This window comes from Schistocerca nitens, chromosome 11 (genome assembly GCF_023898315.1).
Source record: "Schistocerca nitens isolate TAMUIC-IGC-003100 chromosome 11, iqSchNite1.1, whole genome shotgun sequence".
NCBI classification, from domain to species: domain Eukaryota; kingdom Metazoa; phylum Arthropoda; class Insecta; order Orthoptera; family Acrididae; genus Schistocerca; species Schistocerca nitens.
The window spans coordinates 124,490,880-124,516,870 of record NC_064624.1 but is presented as its reverse complement, the minus strand read 5'-3'; the positions used below and the strand labels follow the sequence as shown (position 1 = coordinate 124,516,870).

General features: G+C 41.3%; 1 protein-coding gene across 1 annotated transcript in view; it reads left to right on the top strand.

Moving 5' to 3' along the window:
- LOC126212699 (uncharacterized) overlaps positions 1 to 13,836 on the top strand; it is a 106,801-nt gene extending 92,965 nt beyond the window's left edge. Inside the window, exons 9-10 of the mRNA XM_049940114.1 lie at positions 4,082 to 4,269; positions 13,520 to 13,836. Of these exons, the coding sequence (XP_049796071.1) occupies positions 4,082 to 4,269; positions 13,520 to 13,836 (505 nt within the window). The remainder of the gene's footprint in view (positions 1 to 4,081; positions 4,270 to 13,519) is intronic.
- Positions 13,837 to 25,991: the final 12,155 nt, after the last annotated feature.

Here is a 25,991-nt window from a genome sequence, read left to right as displayed (position 1 = left end):
AATTAATGTAAGGAATAAAATCCAATGTGAAATCAGGATGTAATTAATGATTTTATGATAGGTATTGTTATTGTAACTTCATAACCAAATTTCCAGACAAAAGAAAAAAAAAATTAGAGATGTATTCAGAATGAATCATCATTTATTGTTTTTAAAACTGTACTAACAGTTTGTTGTAAATCATTAACATTCAAGACCAGGATAATTGCGAGTGACCAGTGGTGTGTTTCAAAGTTGTTTTTTGGAGGGATCAGCAGTACCAGGATTGGATGTGATGGCCCAGGAAATATGCTTCATAACTAGGCTGCTGGGGTAATCGTGTGCAGTGCAGTTAAGGCTGAGGTGAGAATGGTGGTGTATTGTTGTAAAGAGTCTGCAAGGCAAAGGTCCCGAGTGCGAGTCTCGGTCCGGCACAGAGCTTTAATCTGCCAGGAAGGTTCGTAAGTACTGTTGTTTGTTGGTAGGTTAAACGTGGATGGAAGTGTGTAGCTGACCTTCGGTGAGGACGAGATCGACATAAGGGAAAGTGACAGGGGATTCGGAATAGGACCTTGTGAAATTTAGTTGGTAGAAGGTATTCAGACATTTCAGGAATCTTTATGTTCGTCTTTTCCCTTTTTGTGTTTCTCTACCCTTGTCTTTTTCAGCTGAAGATTTTTGGTGTGTTCCAGAGTGGCCGGCTCATCCCTTTTTATTTTTGGGATCAGCCAGCTGAGGCCATTTGCTATATTATTATAATACCTTTCACCATTTTTTTCCTTTAAGGGCACCCTTTCCCCTTTTGGTTTTCCTCTTTTGTTTTCTCTTTCACTGAGGTTTCCAGTTATTTTATGCCTTTTGACTTTCCCTGACTCCTTTTGAGAATGGTTTTAACACAATACCTGTTTGCGCAAGGAAAAAGGGCAAGATGACCCTGTGTTTGGTCCCTTTACTCTCCAAACCAACCAACTAAACATAAGTAAGGGTTCGTACAGCTATTGTTTTGTAGAACTACAGCTGGGTATCTTTCCCGGCTTTACTCTATAAACTTATAGCAATGGTTCCACATATGGAAATAAATTTATTTAATTTTTGGTTGACGTTATGGTTATATGTATAAGTGATGTCGCATCTAGATATTTAAAATGTTTTAATTGCTCCAAGATTTTATTATTGAAGAATATTTTAAATGTTACTGGTCATCTGCCCTGAAATGCCATCGCTTTCGTTTTATCTACCGACAATGTTAGGTTGTAATCAGACGGTTTCTGCAGCACCTTACAGACTTCGATCAGAAGGTCATCTCCATTCTCTGTAGTCATATTTAGGTCATCTGCATGTAAAATTACATTTAGTCTAGTGTCGTGATCTAAAAGTACTGTTTTTACACTGCAAAAAGTTGCAGTAAAGAGACGAGAGTTCAGTAGGTAATCCTACATCTACATCGACATGGATACTATGCAAATCACTGGCAGAGGGTTCCTTGAACCACCTTCACAATAATTCTTTATTTTTTCAATCCTGTACAACGTGCAAGCTCTGATTTCCCTTATATTATTATGATGATCATTTCTCCCTATGTAGGTAGGCATCAACAAAATATTTTCGCATTCGGAGGGGAAAGTTGGTGATTGAAACTTCCTGATAAGATTCCGCCACAGTGAGAAATGCCTTTGTTTTAATGGCATCCACCCAAAATCCTGTATCATTTCACTTGTACTCTGTCAGTCCTATCTGGTAAGGATTCCACACCGTGTACCAGTATTCTAAAAGAGAATGACATTTGTAGTGTAGGCAGTCTTTTTGGTATAACTGTTACATTTTCTAAGTGTCCTGCCAATAAAATGCAGTCTTTGGTTAGCCTTTCCCACAACATTTTCTGTGTGTTCCTTCCAGTGCTCTTTTTATAAAAAAAAGTTTGAGGGTACTCCGACATTGGATATAATGCAGCAAAAATTACTTATAACTGAAGTATGGGATACCACCTGTCTGCTTTTAGCCATGACGTCATCATCATCATCATCATCATCATCATCATCATCATCATCATGGTAGCGGGACTGTAGAGACATCTATCAGTAGCTCGGCATTTGAGTGTACGCATACCTGTTTAGCACTACCGTCGCCCACTATTAGTGGGCGAGGGCAGTACATGCTTGTCGAACTGGCTGCCAGCGATTCAGTTGTCGAGAACGGTTGCCGCAGATTCGAAATACTTGAAACAGTCAATGACATCACTTTTCCCACCAAAAACTGCAATGGTATCGTTCATATTGCAATTAACAACACTAAAAAATAAAATAAAAAATTTACGTCCGTGAAATAAATCTTTGGCACTCTTCAAAGTCCTCAGTATGGTAAAAAATTTAGGGGTACGCATCCCCCAGCGTTCCCCCAGAAAAACAGCACTGGTTCCTTCCAATTTAAGTTGTTCATAATTGTAATTCTTGGATGTCTCGCTTTTTTTGGATTTTGAGAAAGCTTTCCATATGTGAATAGAAAAAATGCTATGGAGTATCATGGCTGAACAATATTATCCACGTCACCTCATATATGTTGTTAATTCCAGTCATTATCAACTTAAAATTAATATTTTGGCTTATTTTATAACTAACATAAGCACTGTCATGTAATACAATTTCATAATGTTAAACCATTTCATTGGATTACACATCAACAGAATGTATCTTTTTGACTCTTTCCACATACCAGTGAACCCTTTCAGTAGCATCTATGGGTTAAAACAAATGTAAATAAATCATTTCAAGCAATGGAAAATCCAAGATGGAATGTACAATATTATTATGGTGGTTTCAGTTGGCTGAGACAGCAGTTGTGTGTGTGTGTGTGTGTGTGTGTGTGTGTGTGTGTGTGTGTGTGGGCGCGCTCGTATATTGACGAAGGCCAATGGCCGAAAGCTTTAATTGTCAAAGTCTCTTTCTTGTGCCTATCTACGACTCAGCATCTCTGCAATGTAAATAAATAATTTAGATTATCTAGATGCTTTGCCATTTTAAAATAATTTATTATTGCTCCAGTTTATTTTTGCACATCTAGATATAAAAACACCTTTCAACAGTGTTATTAACAGAATCTATTCCAAACAGACCTCTACCCTCACAGGATAAAGATAACTGGTATGCTGTGGAAGGTATAAATGTAATCTGGAAATATTGAGCAAGCAGCAGTAAATAAAGAGCAATCACTTATTATAACTTAAAATACAGCAGCCTTTTTTCTCAAATCAGTGGAATTGATCGTTTTTATTATATTATCCTACATAAGCACCAATAAATTGTTAATACAGAGCACAGTGTGCATTTGTATTAGCCCCTTCCCTTTGTTAATGTATATCCTTAGAGACTCCTTTCTCTCGTAGTACATAGGAATATTATGAATGAGTGAATTAATTAATTCTGGGATGTTTCCTATAAATGTAAGTCTGAAAAAGACACTAGATAAAGGAGAAGAATCTCATCATCCATTGCTACATATAGTTTTATACTTGGTGTTCTGCGCGTGCCAGGCTCGAACTGAAAAGATTCGAAGTGCAGTCCCCAGTCATTTCTAAGATTTTCTGTCACTGAACTATTCCATCATTTTGGGCAGTCATTTGCTAACGTGGAAAATTCCAACCCTCAACATGGTGTGGAGTTCACACTGAAATTTCGGTCTTCCTACAGCTGGCTGTAGTTCATTTCAGAGGTAGGGAGAAAACGAATGCCTACCACATGTGATGTGATCCTTTCTCAGGAACCACTCCAGTATTCAAACCAACCTTTAGGTTGAGGTGAGCTGTAATTTTTATTTAGTCCTTGAGTAATGGCTTTTGTCTGTGGTTTCAAATATAAATATACAATGTTGGCACCCAATGTACAACCTAGTGTTTGAATTTTACTACAGTTAACATCTCCAGTTTTCTTGCCACGACTATTATAGCTTTTTGCGGTATATTTACAGTTCAGTGAAGTTAATAAATCTTTTTTTAATGGAAACTTGCATATTGTTTCAAAATATTTTGTGAGTGATGTTAACAATGTATAGCTAATTTTTTGTATGTGCTACATGTTTAATTTTGATTGTGTTTCTTTTGATGCTTCAGGTCCAGCCAGATTATGGAAAAATTCCCCAGCACTTCACGAGGAAATGTTCTTCAAAAACTGATACACGGTAAGCCGGAGACGGACCCGGAGACCTCGACACCCACTCTCAGTTGCGGCATTCGACCCCAACAGATTATCTCAAAAAAGGACAGTTCCCTAAATACAGATAAGAACACATCACCACAAGGTGAACGGTGTGTATTCGCCTGCAGTTCGTGTCGGCAGAAGTTTTCATCGAAATACCAGCTCATAAAGCACGTATTCGTCCACATTGATGGTGCAGAGCCACCTTCACATGTTTGTAGATGTTGCGGTCACGTGTATAGAACTCGTGTCAGCCTGAGAAGACATTTGAGGGTGCAGGAGAATGGATTAAGGCATTCTGCGGGGAAACCTTACAAGTGTTACGACTGTGGCAAATCATTTGTTAAACCTAGTTATTTCAAGGCCCACAAACAAGCACATTGTAGAGTCCAGTCACGCAAATGCCACATATGTGGCAAATCATTTTCAACTGCTAATTATCTGAAATATCATATTACTGAGCATTCTGGAGTGAAGCCGTACAAATGTGAGATCTGTAGCAAATCCTTCTGCACAGCTGGACGCCTAAAGTGCCACAAATTTGTTCATTCTGGGATGAGGCCACATAAATGTGATGTTTGTGGCAGATTGTTTACTAGGGCTCAGCACCTGAAGTGCCATACCCTAATCCATTCTGGAGTGAAGTCACACAAGTGTAATGTTTGTGGCAAGTTCTTTCGTACAGCTACCCAGCTGAAGACCCACGAAGCAGTACACTGTGTTGTAAAGCCACACAAATGTGAGCTTTGTGGCAAGTCATTTAGTACTGCTACCAATCTGAAGTACCACGCACTGAATCATTCTGAAGTAACACCTTACAAATGTGATATATGTAGTAAATTCTTTTCTAGAGCTCAATATTTGAGGCGACACAAGTATTTGCATTGTGAGCTGAAACCGTACCAATGTGACGTGTGTTCTAAATGCTATGCTACTGCCGAATGTCTCAAGGCACATAAAGAGGTGCACGGCGCAAAGCGACACAAATGTGTTGTGTGTAGTAAATACTTTCGTACAGCTACCCGGTTGAAGATCCACAGGGCAGTTCATTCTGATGTACGAGTAAAGCCTCACAAATGTGATGTTTGTGGCAAATCGTTTCTTACTGCCACCTATCTGAAGTATCACACACAAGCCCATTCTGGGGTTAAGCCATACAGATGTGGTGTATGTAGCAAATCCTTTCGTACGAGTTCCAATCTGAGGCACCACGCAGCTGTACACTTTGATATTAAGCCGTACAAATGTGAGGCTTGTGGCAAATCGTTTGCTAGAGCTGACGGCGTGAAGAGCCACGCACTAATCCATTCGGATGTGAAAGCGCACAAGTGTGACGTATGTAGTAAAACCTTTCGTACGATTTCCTGCCTGAAGCGACACACAGTAGTACATTCTCCTATTAAGCCACACAAATGTGAGGTTTGTGGCAGATTGTTTGCTAGGGCCTCCGATATGAGGGGCCACGCGCTAATCCATGCTGAAGTGAAGCTACACAAGTGTGACGTGTGTAGCAAATCCTTTGCTAGGCGCATTCATCTCAAGCAACATTTATTGGTGCATTGTGTGGTGAGGCTACACAAATGTGAGTTGTGTCACAAAGCTTTCCGTACACCTGCCTGTCTGAAGAGACATTCATTGACACACACTGATATTAAGGAACACAAATGTGGTGTGTGTCATAAGTCCTTCGTTAAAGCTGCTTACCTCAAGAAGCATAAACTCGCACATCCTGAGCTGAAACTATTCAAATGATGTATTTGTGGCAAATTGTAGACTTGGAGGCTGACTGTGTAAAGGGCCACGCGCACTGGAATTGGCCACGCAAATGAGTCGTTGACGGAAAGTCCTTTTATTGAAACTGGTACCCTCAGGACACTTCTCTGAAGCATAGGGGGAAGCGATGATACAGGTGAGATAGAATGAGATTTTCACTCTGCAGCGGAGTGTGCTCTGATATGCAACTTCCTGGCAGATTAAAAAAAGCTGTGAGTACCGGGCGTGAGTCGTGCTTCGGTAGCTCAGATGGTAGAGCACTTGCCCGCGAAAGGCAAAGGTCCCGAGTTCGAGTCTCGGTCGGGCACACAGCTTCAATCTGCCAGGAAGTTTCATATCAGCGCACACTCTGCTGCAGAGTGCAAATCTCATTCTGGAAACATCCCCCAGGCTGTGGCTAAGCCATGTCTCCGCAATATCCTTTCTTTCAGGAGTGCTAGTTCTGCAAGGTTCGCATGAGAACTTCTGTAAAGTTTGGAAGGTAGGAGACGAGATACTGGCAGAAGTAAAGCTGTGAGTACCGGGCGTGAGTCGTGCTTCGGTAGCTCAGATGGTAGAGCACTTGCCCGCGAAAGGCAAAGGTCCCGAGTTCGAGTCTCGGTCGGGCACACAGTTTTAATCTGCCAGGAAGTTTCATACAGGTGAGATGTTTGACGTCATATCCCACTGCCCTCTTCCATCACGAGATTCGACCAAAATGTCAGCTTTCTAATTGAGCTGTATTTGCGATGTTCTGAAGAAGCTCAAAATTTAGCGTGGACTTCGGTGCCAGACATTTTTAACAGTTTCTGCAATCAAACTGCCTCAAAATTTGGAAGGAAATCCAGAGAGATGCTGCTCATGTGTAAAGTACACCAGTGGCAAGACACGATCAATACCTTCGTAGTGTGATAGCTACATTAATGTTACCGACGATAGTGCCACTAAAGCAGAGTTACAGGGGTTGGACAGAAGGTATGGAAACAGCACAATACAAAAGCATGTACTAGCCAAGCCTGCAGGATGCACTATTGTATTCGACTGCAAACAATGTTCTCAATATGTTGCAAGTGTCAGTCGTGGGCAAAACAATGTCTGTAGTAGTGATTGCATTACGTTGCAGCTAAGTGAATTTGCACATGGGAAAATTGTTGGTGTCCGCATGGTGGTTGTTTTCCTGCCCAAAGTAGCCAAAGTGTTCGGTATTTCAAGAGGCGCTATATGAAAGATTTAAGCTGCATATCAGGAAAGCAGATAATTGTCAATTTGCTAAATCAGGAGGAGGGCGAAAGTGTACGAGGGGCATTTGAAAAGTCCGTGCAAAAATAAAAACTACTTACGTGTTTGGGGTAAACCTTTTTTATTTTTCGACGTAGTCTCCTTTTAGACTTACACACTTTATCAAACGCTGTTCTAATTTCTTGATCCCTTCCGAATAATAGGAATTGTCCAAGTCTGCAAAATAGCTATTAGTTGCTGCAATCACCTCCACGTTTGAATAAAATCTTCGTCCCACCAGCCATTTCTTCAAATTGGGGAACAAATAGAAGTTCAAGGGAGCCAAGTCTGGAAAATAGGTGGGATGTGAAACGTGTTGGAATCCTATTTCCATTAATTTTGCGACCACAACTGCTGAGGTGTGTGCTGGTGCATTGTCGTGATGGAAAAGGACTTACTTGCTGTCCAATTGCCGGCGTTTTTCTTGCAGCTTGATTTTCAAAGAGGCCAGTAACGATGAATAATATGGACCTGTAATAGTTTTACCCTTTTCCAGATAGTCAATGAGGACTATCCCTTGTGAATCCGAACAGACAGTCGCCATAACCTTTCCGGCCGAAGGACTGGTCTTCACCTTTTTTAGTGCAGATTCTCCCTTGGTAACCCATTGTTTAGATTGTTGTTTGGTCTCAGGAGTATAGTAATGTATCCAGGTTTCATCCACAATGACGAAAAGATGCTTTAAGTCCTGCATATCCTTCCTGAACAGCTGCAAACCATCCTCGCAACACTTTACACGATTCGGTTTTTGGTCAGGCGTGAGCAATCGCTGAACCCATCTTGCAGATAGCTTTCTCATGCCGTAATGTTTATGCAAAATAATATGTACTCGTTCATTCGAGATGCCCACAGCACTACCAATCTCACGCACCTTAACTCTTCTGTCATCCATCGCCATATCGTGGATTTTATCATTGATTTCTGGAGTTGTAACCTCCACAGGGCATCCAGAACGTTCAGCATCACGTGTGCCCATGTGGCCACTCCGAAAATTTTGAAACCACTTATAAATTGTTCTAATCGAAGGTGGAGAGTCACCGTAATGTTCATCGAGCTTCTCTTTAGTCTCCTGAGGCGTTTTGCCTTTCATGAAGTAATGTTTAATCCCACACGAAATTCTTTTTCATCCGTTTTTTGACAATCACTTGACTTCCTTGATTCACACCAATGCCAAACACAAAGAAAGAGACCAATATGGCAGAATCTTGGTGTGCGTTCTTTCCAAAGATGCTACTAACTAAACATGACCTCGATACGCGCCGGTGGTGCCACCTCTCGGACTTTTTTGTTCCGTGGGACCAAATTAAGGAGAAGTCTCCATGGTCATGGAACGAGTCAATACATGAAATTATAACACGATATTAGAAACAGATAAAATGAAATATAAAAAAAAAACATATTCAGGTGACAAGTCGTAAGTTTAAATAAAGAAAATCAACAATGTAACACTGGAAGTTGCTTAATTTTTTAGCTCTTCCAGGAGCTCCTCGACAGAATAGAAGGAGTGAGCCATGAGGAAACTCTTCAGTTTAGACTTACATGAGTTTGGGCTACTGCTAAGATTTTTGAGTTCTTGTGGTAGCTTATTGAAAATGATGCAGCAGACTACTGCACTCCTTTCTGCACAAGAGTCAAGGAAGTGCATTCCACATGCGGATTTGATTTCTGCCTAGTATTAACTGAGTGAAAGCTGCTAACTCTTGGGAATAGGCTAATATTGCTAACAACAAATGACATTAAAGAAAATATATACTGTGAGGGCAATGTCAGAATTCCCAGACTCTTGAATACGGGTCGACAAGAGGTTCTCGAACTTACACCACATATAGCTCGAACAGCCCGTTTTTGGGCCAAAAATACCCTTTTTGAATCAGAAGAATTACCCCAAAAAATAATACCATACGACATAAGCGTATGAAAATATACGAAGTCGACTACTGTTCGTGTTGAAGTGTCACTTATTTCAGATACTGTTCTAATGGTAAATAAAGCAGCATTTAGTTTCTGAACAACATCATGGACATGGGCTTTCCACAACAGCTTACTATCTATCCGAACGCCTAGGAACTTGAACTGTTCCGTCTCGCTTATAATATGCTCATTCTGTCTGATCAAAATATCGGTTCTTGTTGAATTGTGAGTTAGAAACTGTAAAAACTGAGTCTTACTGTGATTTAGCATCAAATTATTTTCCACAAGCCATGTTCTTATTTCATGAACTACATTATTTGATACTGTTTCAATATTACACGCTAGATCCTTCACTACCAAGCTGGTGTCATCAGGAAACAGAAATATTTTTGAATCACCTGTAATACTAGAAGGCATATCGTTTATATAAATAACAAACAGCAGTGGCCCCAGCACCGACCCTTGGGGAACGCCCCACTTAACAGTGCCCCATAGGGACTTAACATCACCACAACTCTCAATATTGCGGAGAATTACCTTCTGCTTTCTGTTCTTAAAGTAAGAGGCGAACCAATTGTAAGCTACTCCCCTGCAGTAATATTTTGTGGTCAGCACAGTCAAAAGCCTTCGTTAAATCAAAGAAAACACCTAGCGTTCGCAACCTTTTATTTAATCCGTCCAAAACCTTACAGAGAAAAGAGAATATTGCATTTTCAGTTGTTAAACCATTTCTAAAACCAAACTGAACATTTGACAGCAAATTATGTGAATTTAAATGCTCCAGTAACCTTGTATGTACAACCTTCTCGATAACTTTAGCAAACACCGATGGCATAGAAATAGGTCTAAAATTGTCAACATTATCAATGTCTCCCTTTTTATAAAGTGGCTTCACTACCAAGTACTTTAATCGGTCAGGAAACCGACCACTCCTAAAGGAAAAGTTACAGATATGGCTAAGTACTGGGCTAACATACATAGAACAAAGTATTCTGCTAGATACCCCGTCATATCCTTGAGAGTTCTTGGTATTTAATGCTTTAATTATTTACTCAATCTCCCTCTTGTCAGTATCGTGGAGGAGAATTTCAGGTAACAGTCTTGGAACACTTTTTTCTACGAGCGCTATATGATTCCCTGTTGGGACTAGGTTTCTATTTAGTTCACCTGCTATATTCAGAAAGTGATTATTAAATACTGTACATATATGCAACTTATCAGTAACACGGACATTCCCACTACGCACTGATTCTATATCCTTGACCTGTCTCTGCAGACCAGCCACTTCCTTTATGACTGACCATATGGTTTTAATTTTATCCTGAGACTTCGCTATTCTATCTGCATACCACATACTTTTTGCCTTCCTAATAACTTTTTTAAGCACCTTACAATACAGTTTGTAATGGGCTACTGCATTTAGATTTTGACTGTTTCTAACGTTTTGATATAATTGCCACTTTGTTCTACAAGATATTCTTATCCCTCTAGTCAGCCACCCAGGCTGCCTGTTTGTGCTAGTACCCTGTTTTGAACGTTCTAACGGAAAGCAACTTTCAAAGAGCACGAGAAAAGTCTTGAGAAAAGCATTATATTTATCATCTACTGTATCAGTGCTATAAACATCTTGCCACTCTTGTTCCTTGATAAGGTTTACAGAGGTCTCTGCAGCTACTGGATTAGCTTTCCTAAACAGCTGATGACTATTTTTGCAGCACAAAAATCTTTTAGAGTTAAAATTTGTGCATCATGATCTGAAAGGCCAGTCACCTTTTTGCTAACAGAATGCCCTTCGAGTAATGAGGAATGAACAAAAATGTTGTCTTTGCACGAACTTTTCAAACGCCCCGCGTATGTCAAGTGTACGTAACAGACATTCACCAAAGAGGACTGTGACGAAAATTAGGAGACGACAGCTGCATAAGGCACCGCAGAACTGAATGTTGCACTTGTGAACACTGTCAGTGACAAAACAATGTAAAGGGAGCTCTCAAAACAGGGAATTGCAGGGCAAGCTGGAATTCCAAAACCACTCATCAGTTATGCAAATGTCCGTAGCAAAAAACGTGGTGCCGGAGCCATAAAACTTGGGATATGCAGCAAAGGAATGAAGTAATTTGCTTTGGTGAGTCTTTCACACTGTTTCCAATTTCTGTTCAAGTTTAAATCCCAAAGAGCAAAATGTGTAGGGGGGTTTGCTAATGGTTTGAGCAGCTATACTGCAGTATTCGATGGGTCTCACAAGTGATTTGCAAGGTCACGTGACTGCCGCAAGGTCGCGTGACTGCCGAGATTTATTTTACCATTTTGGCTAATCAGGTGCATCTCGTGGTACAGTGTTTGTTTCCTAATTGCGATGCTGTGTTGAGAGACGGCAGGACCCCTCTTCGCACAGCTTGCATCGTCCAGGACTAGTTTTGTGAGCACGAGGATGAATTGTCGCATCTCTACTCACCACCACAGTGACCGGATCCCGATATGGCGTATCCTTTGTGGTCTGCTTTGGAAAGAAGGGTGCGTGATCACTGTCTGCCTCTACCGTCAGGGCGACTGGTATAAGATTATCTGGAAAATCATACAGGACCTGGATTTATTCGTTCAGATATGACTGGAAATGTTTTGAATGCCCACAGTTTTCCTACAGCTTATTAGGCGTGGAAATGTGTGTTGTGTTTGTGGTGTTTCCATATTTCTGTCCACCTCCTGTGTGTAAAAGACAAGTGAAACCTCAGCTACACTATGTGATCAGAAGTCTACGGACACCTGGCTGAAAATGACTTAAAAGTTCGTGGAACTCTCCATCGGTAACGCTGGAATTCAGTATGGTGTTGGCCCTCCCTTAGCCTTGATGACAGCTTCCACTCGCAGGAAGGTTTCATGGGGAATGGCAGCCTATTCTTCACGAAGTGCTGCACTGTGGAGAGGTATTAATGTCAATGTTCCAAAACATCCCTAAGGTATTTGTAGAATTCTGGTCATGACTCTGTGCAGGCCAGTCCATTACAGGGATGTTATTGTCATGTAACCACTCAGCCACAGGCCGTGCATTATGAACAGTTTGCTCGATCGTGTTGAAAGATGCAGTCACCATCCCCTGAATTGCTCTTCAACCGTGGGAAGTGAGAAGGTGCTTAAAACATCAATGTAGGCCTGTGCTGTGATGGTACCACGCAAAACAATGAGGGGTGCAAGCTCCCACCATGAAAAACACGAACACAACGTAACACCACCGCTTCCGAATTTTACTGTTGCCACTACTCACGCTGGCAGATGAACTTCACCGGGCATTCGCCATACCCACACCCTGCCATCGGATCGCCACATTGTGTACCGTGATTCGTCACTCCACACAACGTTTTTACACTGTTTAATAGTCCGATGCTTACACTCCTTACACCGAGCGAGGCATTGTTTAGCCTTTATCCGGCGTAATGCGTGGCTTATGAGCAGCCACTTGACCAAGAAATCCAAGTTTTCTCATCTCCCTCCTAACTGTCATAGTACTTACAATGGATCCTGATGCAGTTTGGAATTCCTTCATGATGGTCTAGATAGATGTCTGCCTATTACCCATTACAACCCTCTTTAACAGTCAACGGTCTCTGTCAGTAAACAGATGAGGTTGGCCTGAATGCTTTTGTGCTGTACGTGTCCCTTCACGTTTCCACTTTACTGTCACATTGGAAATGGTGAACCTAGGGATGATGTTAAGGAGTGCAAAAATCTTGGGTACAGATGTATGACACAAGTGACACCCAATCACCTGACCAGGTTCAAAGTCCGTGAGTTCCGGAGCGCCCCATTCTGCTCTCTCACAATGTCAAATGACTACTGAGGTCTCTGATATGGGGTACCTAGCAGTAGGTGACAGCACAATACACCTAATATGAAAAACGTATGTTTTTGGGGGTGTGCAGATACTTTTGATCACACAGTGTATAAATGACAGACATAAGGTGCTGCGTTACAACATGATCAGGAGCCAGACTACAATCAAGGGTGCCACTGCAGCTTTTCTTAGAATGATGATAATCACAGATTTTTTAAATTCCTTCCCCAAAAAAGATAAAGCAAATTTTCCAGAATTTGAATCAAGAGCAGCTGCCAACATGAGTAACTTAGCAGTAGATATCTTCGGTGAAGCAAAGCAGCTGAAATTGCTTAACAAAAGCAAGTCTTCTGGTCCAGATAGTACATCAGTTAGCTACCTTTAAGACTATGCTGAAATATTAGCTGCATTCTGTGGTATATACCACTTCTAACAAATACCGAACAACGCGCTCCAGTATGCGGCCGCCAAATACATCGCTGGCTGCACTTCTCTGGGCAGCCCGCTGCTTCCCTCGCTGGCCGTTTTCACACGCACGCTCCCTTACGTGGCCAAGAAATACATCGCTGGCCGCACTTCTCAGGGCAGCTCGCGGCTACCATCACTGGCCGCCTTCGCACGCGCGCGCGTTTGTTAGCACACAGCAATTGGCTACGCCAGGAAACATTGCGATTGGTTTTCCCTGGAAAACAGCGACCCCAGCCGACGGCTCCATTAACTGGCAAGCCTTATATAGACCCGGCCGCCACCGCAAACGACAGTTCTCGTCGGGAAGTGCAGTACGCCGTGTTCCAGCTGCTTGTGGATGACTCGCCGCACCACTCGAGGTTACCTGGCTGCTCTGCGGAAAATCTTGCGACTTCACTTGGAGAGACTGAACTTCACTGGACTTTGGAATAATTACGGAACGTGCACCCCACCGTGCACATTCGGACATTGGTATAACCGAACTTTAATTCTGCATTACTTCTGAGTGTGAGCCTGGGTAGACGCTTGGCTAACATAATGTTTAAAAAGTGATTTGTGATTTAATAAACCAGACTGAAGAGGTTATTGTGTTATTCCTGGTTATAACACAATCTTGACAAAAATCTTACACCCGCTTGGTCGATGAGAGATCTGTACCTCAAGACTTGAAAATTGTACAAGTCACACCAGTACTCAAGAAAGGAAACAAGTAATCTGCTAAGCTGCAGGCCCACATCACTGACACTGATTTACAGTATTATTTTAGAACTGTTGTCAAAAGTTATGAATTACCTCGAAGAAAATGATTTGTTCACACACAGCTAGCAGGGATCTAGGAAATATCATTTCTGTGGAACACAAGTAGCTCTTTATTCACGCGAAATAATGAGTGTCATCCACGGGGGGTCTCAGATTAATTGTATATCTGTAGATTTTCAGAGAGCTTCTGACACCATTGCTCACAATCAACTTCAAACCAAATTGTGTTTCTATGGAGTATTGTCTCAGTGTGCAACTACATTTGTGATTTCATGTCAAAAAAGTCGCAATTAATAGTAAATGATGAAAAATAATAGAGTAAAACCTGAAATTCTTCACTGAAGTGTTACAGGTGCTCTGCTGCTCCCAATCTACACAAATGATTTAGTAGACAATCCGAGCAACGCTCCTAGATTGTTTGCAGATGATGCTATCATTTACCATCTAGTAAAATCAGAAGGTTACAACTGATTGCAAAGTGATTTAGACAAGATACCTGCGTGGAGCAAAAAGTGGCAGTTGACTCTAAATAATGAAAAATGTGAGGTTATCCACTTGCGGACAAAAAGGAGTATGCTAAATTTCGGTTACACAATAAATCACGCAAATCTAAACACTGTCTATTCAACTAAATACATAGGAATTACTGCTATGAACAACATAAACTGGAAGATCAATTACATAGATAACATTGTGGGCAGGTGAACCAAAGAGTGTGTTTTATTGGCAGAACACTTAAGAGTGTGCAACAGGTGTGCTAAAGAGAGTGCCTGCACTATGCTTATCTTTCCTCTTCTGGAGTCTTGCTGGTTGATACAGGATGCTTACCAGATAGCACTGACAGAGGACATCGTAAATTCCAAAGGAGAGCTGCTCATTTTGTGTTATCGTGAAATAAGGGAGGAGGGAAGTTTCACGGGTACGATACTCAAGTTGGGGTGGCAGTCATTGAATGGAAGGCAATTCTTATTGTGGAGAGATCTTTTCAAAGAATTTCAATCACCAATTTTCTCTTCCAAATGCAAAATATTTTTTTGATGCCCACCAGAATAGAGAGAAATGGTCATAGTGATAAAATAAGAGGAATCAGAGCTCACACGGGAATATTTATTTATTCGTTTTACCTACATTTTTCCTGGCTGTGGAACAGTAAAGAAATAGTCTGAAGGTGGTGCAATGAACCCTCCACCAAGCATTTAAATGTAAATCACAGATTAGTCGTGTAGACGTACTTCCGATGTGTATTTATATTGTCTGAGAAACAAAATAGTCCATTGTCACACATGTAATGCTCTCTCGCTCACTACATGCAAGTTTATGTCTTCACGGACTGCTGAAAGAGCTGATATTTTTGTCTTATCATATAAAACTACATTTTATTTTTATGGTTATAAAATATGAAACAAAAAACTAATCAATTTTTTAAAAACTGACTGATGTACAAAGATGTTCTTTGAAATAAACAAATTCCTCCAGCTGTCCATGAAGTTACTCATGACATTCCATAATGTTTCCCTTGGACATGTTCCATTTCCTCTTGGACTACTTGTTCATAATGCATTAATCTGATATATTTTACACTTGTTACAACCACATGAAAAAAACTTTTACGTTGTTAGATCTGCAGAATGTGTGTGCCATGGAATGCCTCCATTTTAACAGCTCACTTGAACTGCTTGTGCCTGATGTATTGGCAGTTGCTTTCTGCTGTTGAAAAGGTTTTGTTTCTTACGTACTGCAGAAGTTGTGTAGTAAAAGTTTTAGCCTGGGTACCTCAGTCACCATATTGCTGTCTCTTACATGCAAAATGATTCTGGGTTTACACACTATTTTCGTTCTTCCAGGCTTCTATGGTGTTTTTTGATGAAGTCTGTTCAAAGTTTTCAACTCACATTAACCACATATGCAGACAGCATTGACTGATAGTGACAAATGTTAAAATGATACTGGAAAACACAATGCATGTTCTGTTAAAAAAATCGTACTTGATAAAACACATCAACAGCATCTACATGGCAATGTGCAGTCTGCTATTCCATTGTCCCCACATCGTAGTTGTTGAATGTGGTATCAGTGGCACCTCCCACTATTACTGCAGTTTCAAATTCTGGCCTACCTTGTTGTAAAATGAAATGTCGTGTGACGAGGGCCCCCCTCGGGTAGACCCGATCGCCTGCTGCAAGTCTTTTGAGGTGATGCCACTTCGGCGACTTGCGCGTCGATGAGGATGGAATCGTGATGATGAAGACGACACAAACACCCAGTCCCTGAGTGGAGAAAGTCTCCAACCCAGCCGGGAATCGAATCCAGGCCCTCCGGTATGACAAGCCGGTGCTCTGTCCTCTCAGCTACAGTGGCGGACTACCTTGTTGTAATACTATTGCAGTCTTTTGAAATAGCAGAAGAAATTTATAGAAGTAAGCTTTCTGATAATACTGATATACGTCTGTCAGCAATGACACAATCACAAAAAGAGCCCTGTGTATTAGTGCTCTATTTTTTTAAATTTAATGCAAGATCTTTGATAAACAAACGTACAAAATATGAGTGTTTTTAGTTTACTAAACCAAACTAAACTAATGTCATGTCCCGTAGATAATTTTCACGATTATTTTATAGAAATGATGTGGAACAAGTCAGGTTACAAGATATATACAGGGTGGTCCATTGATTGGGACCGGGCCAAACATCTCACAAAATAAGCATCCAAGCGTCCAACAAAAAAACATCAAAGAACAAAACTTGTCTAGCTTGAACGGGGAAACCAGATGGCACTGTGGTTGGCCCATTAGATGGCGCTGCCATAGGTCAAACAGTTATCAACTGCGTTTTCTTAAAATGGGAACCCCCATTTTTTGTTACATATTTGTGTAGTACGTAAAGAAATATTAATGTTTTAGTTGGACCACTTTTTTCGCTTTGTGATAGATGGCGCTGAAATAATCCAAAATATACGGCTCACAATTTTAGATGAACAGTTGGTACCAGGTAGGTTTTTTAAATTACAATACAGAACGTAGGTACATTTGAATATTTTATTGTGGTTGTTCCAATGTGACACAAGTACCTTTCTGAACTTATCATTTCTGAGAACGCATGCTGTTACAGTGTGATTACCTGTAAATACTACATGAATGCAATAAATGCTCAAAATGATGTCCATCAACCTCAATGCATTTGGCAATACGTGTAACGACATTCCTCTCAATAGCGAGTAGTTCACCTTCCGTAATGTTCGCACATGCATTGACAATGCGCTGACGCATGTTGTCAGCTGTTGTCAGTGGATCAAGATAGCAAATATCCTTCAACTTTCCCCACAGAAAGAAATCCGGGGACGTCAGATATGGTGAACGTGCGGTCCATGGTATGGTGCTTCGACAACCAGTCCACATGTCATGAAATACGCTATTCAATACCGCCTCAACTGCATGTGAGCTATGTGCCTCACATCAATCATGTTGGAAGTACATCGCCATTCTGTCATGCACTGAAACATCTTGTAGTAACATTGATAGAACATTATGTAGGAAATCAGCATACATTGCATCATTTAGATTGCCATCGATAGAGTGGGGGCCAATTATCCTTCCTCCCATAATGCCACACCATACATTAACCCGCCAAGGTCGCTGATGTTCCACTTGTCCCAGCCATTGTGGATTTTCCGTTGCCCAATAGTGCATATTATGTCGGTTTACGTTACCGCTGTTGGTGAATGACGCTTTGTCGCTAAATAGAACGCATGCAAAAAATCTGTCATCGTCCCATAATTTCTCTTGTGCCCAGTGGCAGAACTGTACACGACGTTCAGAGTCGTCACCATGCAATTCCTGGTGCATAGAAATATGTTACGGGTGCAATTGATGTTGATGTAGCATTCTCAACACCGACGTTTTTGAGATTCCCGATTCTCGCGCAATTTGTCTGCTACTGATGTGCGGGTTAGCCGCCACAGCAGCTAAAACACCTACTTGGGCATCATCATTTGTTGCAGGTTGTGGTTGACGTTTCACATGTGGCTGAACACTTCCTGTTTCCTTAAATAACGTAACCATCCGGTGAACGATCCGGACACTTGGAGGATGTCGTCCAGGATACCAAGCAGCATACATAGCATACACGTGTTGAGCATTTTGATCACAATAGCCATACATCAACACAATATCGACTATTTCTGCAATTGATAAACGGTCCATTTTAACACGGGTAATGTATCACGAAGCAAATACTGTCTGCACTGGCGGAATGTTACATGATACCATGTACTTATACATTTGTGACTATTACAGCGCCATCTATCACAAAGCGAAAAAAGTGGTCCAACTAAAACATTCATATTTCTTTATGTACTACATGAATATGCAATAAAAAATGTGAGTTCCTATTTTTAAAAAAAAAACGCAGTTGTTATCCATTTGACCTACGGCAGCACCATCTAGCGGGCCAGCCATAGCGCCATCTGGTTTCCCCCTTAAAGCTAGATGAGTTTCATTCTTTGTAGTGTTTTCGTTTGATGCTTATTGCGTGAGATATTTGGTCCAGTCACTGTCAATGGACCACCCTGTATACACAGATTAATAGTGCTAATGTTGCTATTACTGAAATTTTTAGTTCTACATATGCAACTAAATTTAGAGGTACAATTTATTTTATTTATTCATTTATTTGCTTTTTAAGAATTATTTAGTGAAAGGTATTGACTGTATCCAAATAATGACTATGAATATTCAGTTTAGAGTAAGATAATTGTATTAAGGCTGCAGTGTACCATGATGTCAAAACAGTTGAAGCTTCATGAAACTTTTGTAATTTTCTAACAAGGGAGCGTTGAACTGTGAGCCTACTGTTGTTATAGAACCTTTGCATGTGAAGGAATCTATTGTATTGTTTGAGCTGTTGGCAATGGCTGTAAAATGTAATGGGTATTGTGCAACTGATGACTTATCTGTGAAGCTGTGTACAAAATACTGCAAATAGTATTAGTGTGTTGTTCAACCTCAAGTCAAAATGTGTAACATTATGTTGTGTAGTGATTTATAACATGTAACAATTCAAAACTTACTGTGTTAATTTCTATGCTTTTCAGGGTGGCAAACATCATCCGTTTTTGCACAAAACTTGCTAAATTAATCATTAACACTATTAAAAATATCCACGGGTGTACTGAGGGTCTACAGTGTCCAACGGGCAAAATATTTCGGCGATCATACATGTCGCCATCATCAGATGAACTGATGGACTGAGCTCCTGTGAACGTGCCTGCATGGAGATCCGTACGCTATGGCTGCTCGGGGGGAACTGTGTTGTGTCGCCGCGGCGGCCGATTTAAATACCCTCTGCCCGCGGCGCGCTCACTCCGCCGTCCACGCCCCGCGCCACGGTCACGCGGTGGAACAGATTGCGATGGCTTCTGAGATGACGTCGGTGTGATGGCTCTGTCCGTCGTGGTAGTCACAACTATATGTTTGCTCGATTTACTGTCGATTAACCCGATCGCTGGTTCCCAAGCCTTGCTAAGATTATAGCCACAGTCACGGCTTATGAGGTCGTCATTGGTGCGAATTTCGGTGGCCTCTCTAACAACGCTGTCCCAGTATCTCGACGTCTGTATCAGAATCCTCGTGCGTTCATACTCCGTAGCGTGATTTTCTGACAAACAATGTTCAGCGACCGCCGGCTTGCTCGGATACATCAGTCGAGTGTGCCTCTGGTGTTCACGGCATCGATCCTCGACGGTACGCATTGTCTGACCAATATACGACTTGCCTCATTGACACGTAATCTGGTACACGCCGGCCTTCCTCAAACCGAGGTCATCTTTGGCACTCCCCACCAGTGCACGAGTTTTATCCGGAGGACAAAACACAGTTCCGACCCGGTGTTTCTTCAAAATGCGGGCAATTTTCCCCGAGAGTGTGCTGGTATATGGAATAAATGCAGTGCCTACCTCGTCCCTCGTGACTTCATCCATCTCAACAGGTTGTGCTGAAGTGGTTGGCTGGAGAGCATGTTGAATCTGCCACTATGAGTACCCATTTTTTCGAAATACAGTTCTCAGATGTTCCAATTCCTGGGGTAGACCCTCTGCATCAGAGATAGTGCGCGCCCTATGTACTAGAGTTTTAAGTACCCCATTCCTCTGTGAAGGGTGGTGACAGCTGTCTGCCCGCAAATACAGATCAGTGTGCGTTGTCTTCCGATACACCCCATGACCTAGGGTGCCGTCAGCTCTTCTCTTGACCAAGACGTCAAGGAAAGGTAATTTTCCCTCCGTTTCAGTCTCCATAGTGAATTTGATGTTCTGGTGTATGGAGTTTAGATGTGGAAGGAAGTCAAGGAGTTTATTCATACCATGTCGCCAGATGACGAAAGTGTCGTCCATGTAACGGAAAAAGCAAGTAGGTTTCCATTCGGATGACGACAGGGCTTCCTCCTCGAAGTTCTCCATGTACAAATTCGCTACCACCGGTGAGAGTGGGCTACCCATGGCGACTCCCTCCGTTTGTTCGTAGTATTCTCCATTAAAAAGAAAATACGTGGAAGTCAAGACATGCCTAAAAAGTTCAGTGGTCTTCTCGTCAAACTTCTGACCAATCAATTCTAGTGACTCTCGCAGGGGTACCCTCGTAAACAAGGAAACGACATTGAAACTCACCATGATATCTGACTCATCCAACCTGAAGCTATCAAGGCATTTAACAAAATCCACAGAATTACGGATGTGATGAGGGCATTTACCCACATAAGGACTTAATATTCCTGTCAGGTATTAGGCCAACAAATATGTAGGTGCCCTGATGTTGCTGACAATGGGGCGTAATGGCACCCCCTCTTTGTGAACCTTTGGGAGTCCATATAGTCTAGGCGGTACCCGACCTTGGGGTAACAATTTCTTAGTCACCCTCCGGTAAATCTGCGTCCTTGAGAAGCGACCACATCTTGTTCTCCACCTTCTTTGTAGGGTCAATGCTGATCTTCTGGTAGGAATGGTCATTTAGCAGGCTCTGCATCTTATCAGTGTAGTCCTTATGGGAGACAACAACTGTAGCATTGCCTTTGTCAGCCGTTAAGACAACAATTTCAGAGCGCTCCCTCAGATCACGAATGGCCGCCCTCTCTTTACTGGTGATATTTGACTTCATCGGCTTGGATTTCGTCAATGCACGACAAGTTTCACGACGTATTTCCTCAGCTGATTCAGGCGGAAGTCGAGCTGCAACCTGTTCAACAGCACTAACAATTTCTGCGACCGGAGTGAACTTGGGGGTGGGAGCGAAGTTGAGGCCTTTCTGCAAAACCGAGACCGCATCATCACTCAACACCATGCCACTCAAATTCTATCTCTGACGCAGAGAGTCTATTCCAGGAATTGGAACATCTGAGAATTGTATTTAAAAAAAAAAAATGGGTGTTCAGAGTGGCAGATTCAACGTGCTCTCTGGCCAACCACTGCAGCACAACCTGTGGAGTTGGATGAATATCTATTGGAAACTAACTAAATATTGCTGCTTAAATAATTGAAAGGAAAATTTTGAAAGATAACTGGAAGAAATTGGAAGGTACACATATCCTGAGTCAATTTCAACTGCCACTAATATCAACACACCTTCAATATTCAATACATTTAAGATTAACAGTCATCATAAAATTTAAGTACTTCTCGTTATCGCCATTGTGCATAGGGCTGGTTATGATGATCGCCCCTCCTCAGCTCTCGTGAATTCCTCTTCTCTGCTTCGATCCTCTTGATGCAGGGTTCTCGGTGTGTTGCGGAATGATGGTTTCTTAATAAATTTCGTCTCCTGAATAACGTTTATAACACTTCTTTAATGTCCAATTAGAATACACATTTTTGAACAATATTAATGCGGCGGAACTCTTCATATGTCTGCCCGCTACCACTTATGGAGACAAACAGATTTTTTTACAATATTAACTCGGTGGAACTCGTAATATGTTCGCCCGCTGTCACTTACAGAGACAGACAGATAAATATATGGAATTAAAAAATTGAAGAGCATATCTCTACTTGTTTTGTTCCTATGCCAGTGTTATCTATGGTGCAAAATTATTATTATTATTATTATCATTGTCATTATACATATAAAAAGAAATGAACGAGAGAAAGGAATAATAATAATAATATGATTATTCCCAATTTTGATATAAGGTAGTGGGCGTGCGCAAAAGCTAGAGGGCTTGGACTGATGGATTTTAAAGCTGGACCTATCTGGGTGTTGAATTTTAAGGCAGTTCACAAGATAAGCCACAAAGTTATGCAATTTGTAACGTACAAACATGCTCATGTACAAGAAGAGAAAGATAATTCTGCGAATGCATATGGTATTGACTTCATGGACACTGCAGTTCCTGATTATTCAGCAGTTGTAATTCTAAATTCCGACCAGTCTCAATTTAATTATGATATTCACACAGACCACACAGTGTTTTGCACGCGTGAATGAGACACTATGGTCAGGTTGCAGTCGGCATCTGGAACATCACATTCGTATAAAATTCAGCCAGTTAGTTCCATTTGAGGTAGACTTTTTTTCTTCACGTATCACTGTCTTCCATGCACTAAGTGGTACATTTAGTCCCCTTGTGTAAAAGAAAATGAACCAACCCCGAACATATACATAACGGATTCAAAATCGGGCAGAGCAAACAAGCGTATTATTGATCAGTGGTGGGGTAACTGTTTCTCTCCCAGAGCTGGAACAAAATGTTGTCTATATCTGGATTCATTTCCACTCTTGACAGGATGTACTCGTAACTCTGGATAAACACACGTAGGTAACAAACCATTCCACTTGGTGCAGTGTCCCTTGTTCGACCTTTGGATGTATGCATTTTTATTCATTGGAAAAAGTTTTTAATTATTGTTATGAACAAGTTTTACTCGACAAAAATGATATTGAACCCTGCAGTTGTAAAGCCATCATCAGCCTTCATGCACTTATCCATAATCAGGTCAGTGTGCCCATATTCAACAACACGATCAAACCTGCCTGGAAGAAAGTTGAATGTGATGCTTTTTATGCCCTCGACAATGTAAACTGGAATATGGAAAGTTCAAGTTGCTCAGCACTCAATTGCACAACTGCATGCTTTATCCTATGCACGTGTTGTCATTTACGTTTGTGTTTAACAGATTTCTACACCAAAACCCACAAATGTTTAATAAAAGATTCATACAGCTAAACAGAATAAATAAATAAATAATAATTATTATGTTATTGCCTGTGTTTCCTGTCCTAATGGTTATTACACCCCCATCTATGAGGCTCAATGTAATTACCACTGCCGCGTGGGATTAGCCGAGCGGCCTAAGGCGCTGCAGTCATGGACTGTACGGCTGGTCCCGGCGGAGATTCGAGGACTCACTCGGGCATGGGTGTGTGTGTTTGTCCTTAGGATAGTTTAGGTTAAGTAGTGTGTAAGCTTAGGGACTGATGACCTTAGCAGTTAACTCCCATAACATTTCACACACATTTGAACATTTGAATTACCACTGTTTTTGTTGCAGTCTTCAGTCCTAAGACTGGTTTGATGTAGCTATCCATGCTACCCTATTCTGTGGAAGCCTCTTCATTTCTGAATAATACTGCAACCTACATTCTTCTGGATCTGCTACTGTATTCATCTCTTGGTCTCCTAAAATTTTCATACCCCCCACTTCTCTCCGTTACTAAATTAGTGATCCTTTGATGTCTCAGAATGTGTCCTATCAACTGATCTCTTCTTTTAGTCAAGCTGTGCCACATATTTATGAATTCTGTTCAGTACCTCCTCATTAGTTACTTGATCTACCTTCTAATTTTCTGCATTCTTCTGTAGCTTTTTCTCTAAGCTGTTTATTGCCCATATTTCATTTCCTCCTGAAGAGGTGCAGCAGCCTTTTCAGTAGTTGCAGGGGCAACAGTCTGGATGATTGACTGATCTGGCCGTGCAACACTCACCAAAACGGCCTTGCTGTGCTGGTACTGCGAACGGCTGAAAGCAAGGGGAAACTACAGCCGTAATTCTTCCCGAGGGCATGCAGCTTTACTGGATGATCAAATGATGATGGCATCCTCTTGGGTAAAATATTCCGGAATTAAAATAGTCCCCCATTCGGATCTCCGGGCGGGGACTACTCACGAGGACGTCGTTATCAGGAGAAAGAAAACTGGCGTTCTACGGATCAGAGTGTGGAATGTCAGATCCCTTAATCGGGCAGGTAGGTTAGAAAATTTAAAAAGGGAAATGGATACGTTAAAGTTAGATATAGTAGGAATTAGTGAAGTTCAGTGGCAGGAGGAACAAGACTTTTGGTCAGGTGAATACAGGGTTATAAATACAAAATCAAGTAGGGGTAATGCAGGCGTAGGTTTAATAATGAATAAAAAATAGGAGTGTGGGTAAGCTACTACAAACAGCATAGTGAACTTATTATTGTGGCCAAGATAGACACGAAGCCCACGCCTACTACAGTAGTACAAGTTTACTTGCCAACTAGCTCCACAGATGATGAAGAAATTGATGAAATGTATGATGAAATAAAAGAAATGATACAGGTAGTGAAGGGAGATGAAAATTTAATAGTCATTGGTGACTGGAATTTGACAGTAGGAAAAGGAAGAGAAGGAAACGTAGTAGGTGAATATGGATTGGGGCTAAGAAATGAAGGAGGGGAAGCCGCCTGGTAGAATTTTGCACAGAGCATAACTTAATCATAGCTAACACTTGGTTCAAGAATCATGAAAGAAAGTTGTATACATGGAAGAACCATGGAGATACTAAAAGGTTTCAGATAGATTATATAATGGTAAGACAGAGATTTAGGAACCAGGTTTTAAATTGTAAGACATTTCCAGGGGCAGATGTGGACTCTGACCACAATCTATTGGTTATGAACTGTAGATTAAAACTGCAAAACGGTGCGAAATTAAGGAGATGGGACCTGGATAAACTGACTAAACCAGAGGTTGTACAGAGTTTCAGGGAGAGCATTAGGGAACAATTGACAGGAATGGGGGAAAGAAATACAGTAGAAGAAGAATGGGTAGCTATGAGGAATGAAATAGTGAAGGCAGCAGAGGATCAAGTAGGTAAAACGACTAGGGCTAGTAGAAATCCTTGGGTAACAGAAGAGATACTGAATTTAATTGATGAAAGGAGAAAATACAAAAATGCAGTAAGTGAAGCAGGCAAAAAGGAATACAAACGTCTCAAAAATGAGATCGACAGGAAGTGCAAAATGGCCAAGCAGGGATGGCTAGAGGACAAATGTAAGGATGTAGAGGCTTGTTCTCTCGAGGGGTAAGATAGATACTGCCTACAGGAAAATTAAAGAGACCTTTGGAGAAATGATAACCACTTGCATGAATATCAAGAGCTCAGATGGAAACCCAGTTCTAAGCAAAGAAGGGAAAGCAGAAAGGTGGAAGGAGTATATAGAAGGTCTATACAGGGGCGATGTTCTTGAGGACAATGTGATGGAAATGGAAGAGGATGTACATGAAGATGAAATGGGAGATATGGTACTGCGTGAAGAGTTTGACAGAGCACTGAAAGACCCAAGTCAAAACAAGGCCCCGGGAGTAGACAACATTCCATTAGAACTACTGACAGCCCTGGGAGAGCCAGTCCTGACAAAACTGTACCATATGGGGAGCAAGATGTATGAGACAGGCGAAATTCCCTCAGACTTCAAGAAGAATATAATAATTCCAATCCCAAAGAAAGCAGGTGTTGACAGATGCGAAAATTACCGAACAATCAGTTTAATTAGTCACAGCTGCAAAATACTAACGCGAATTCTTCACAGAGGAATGGAAAAA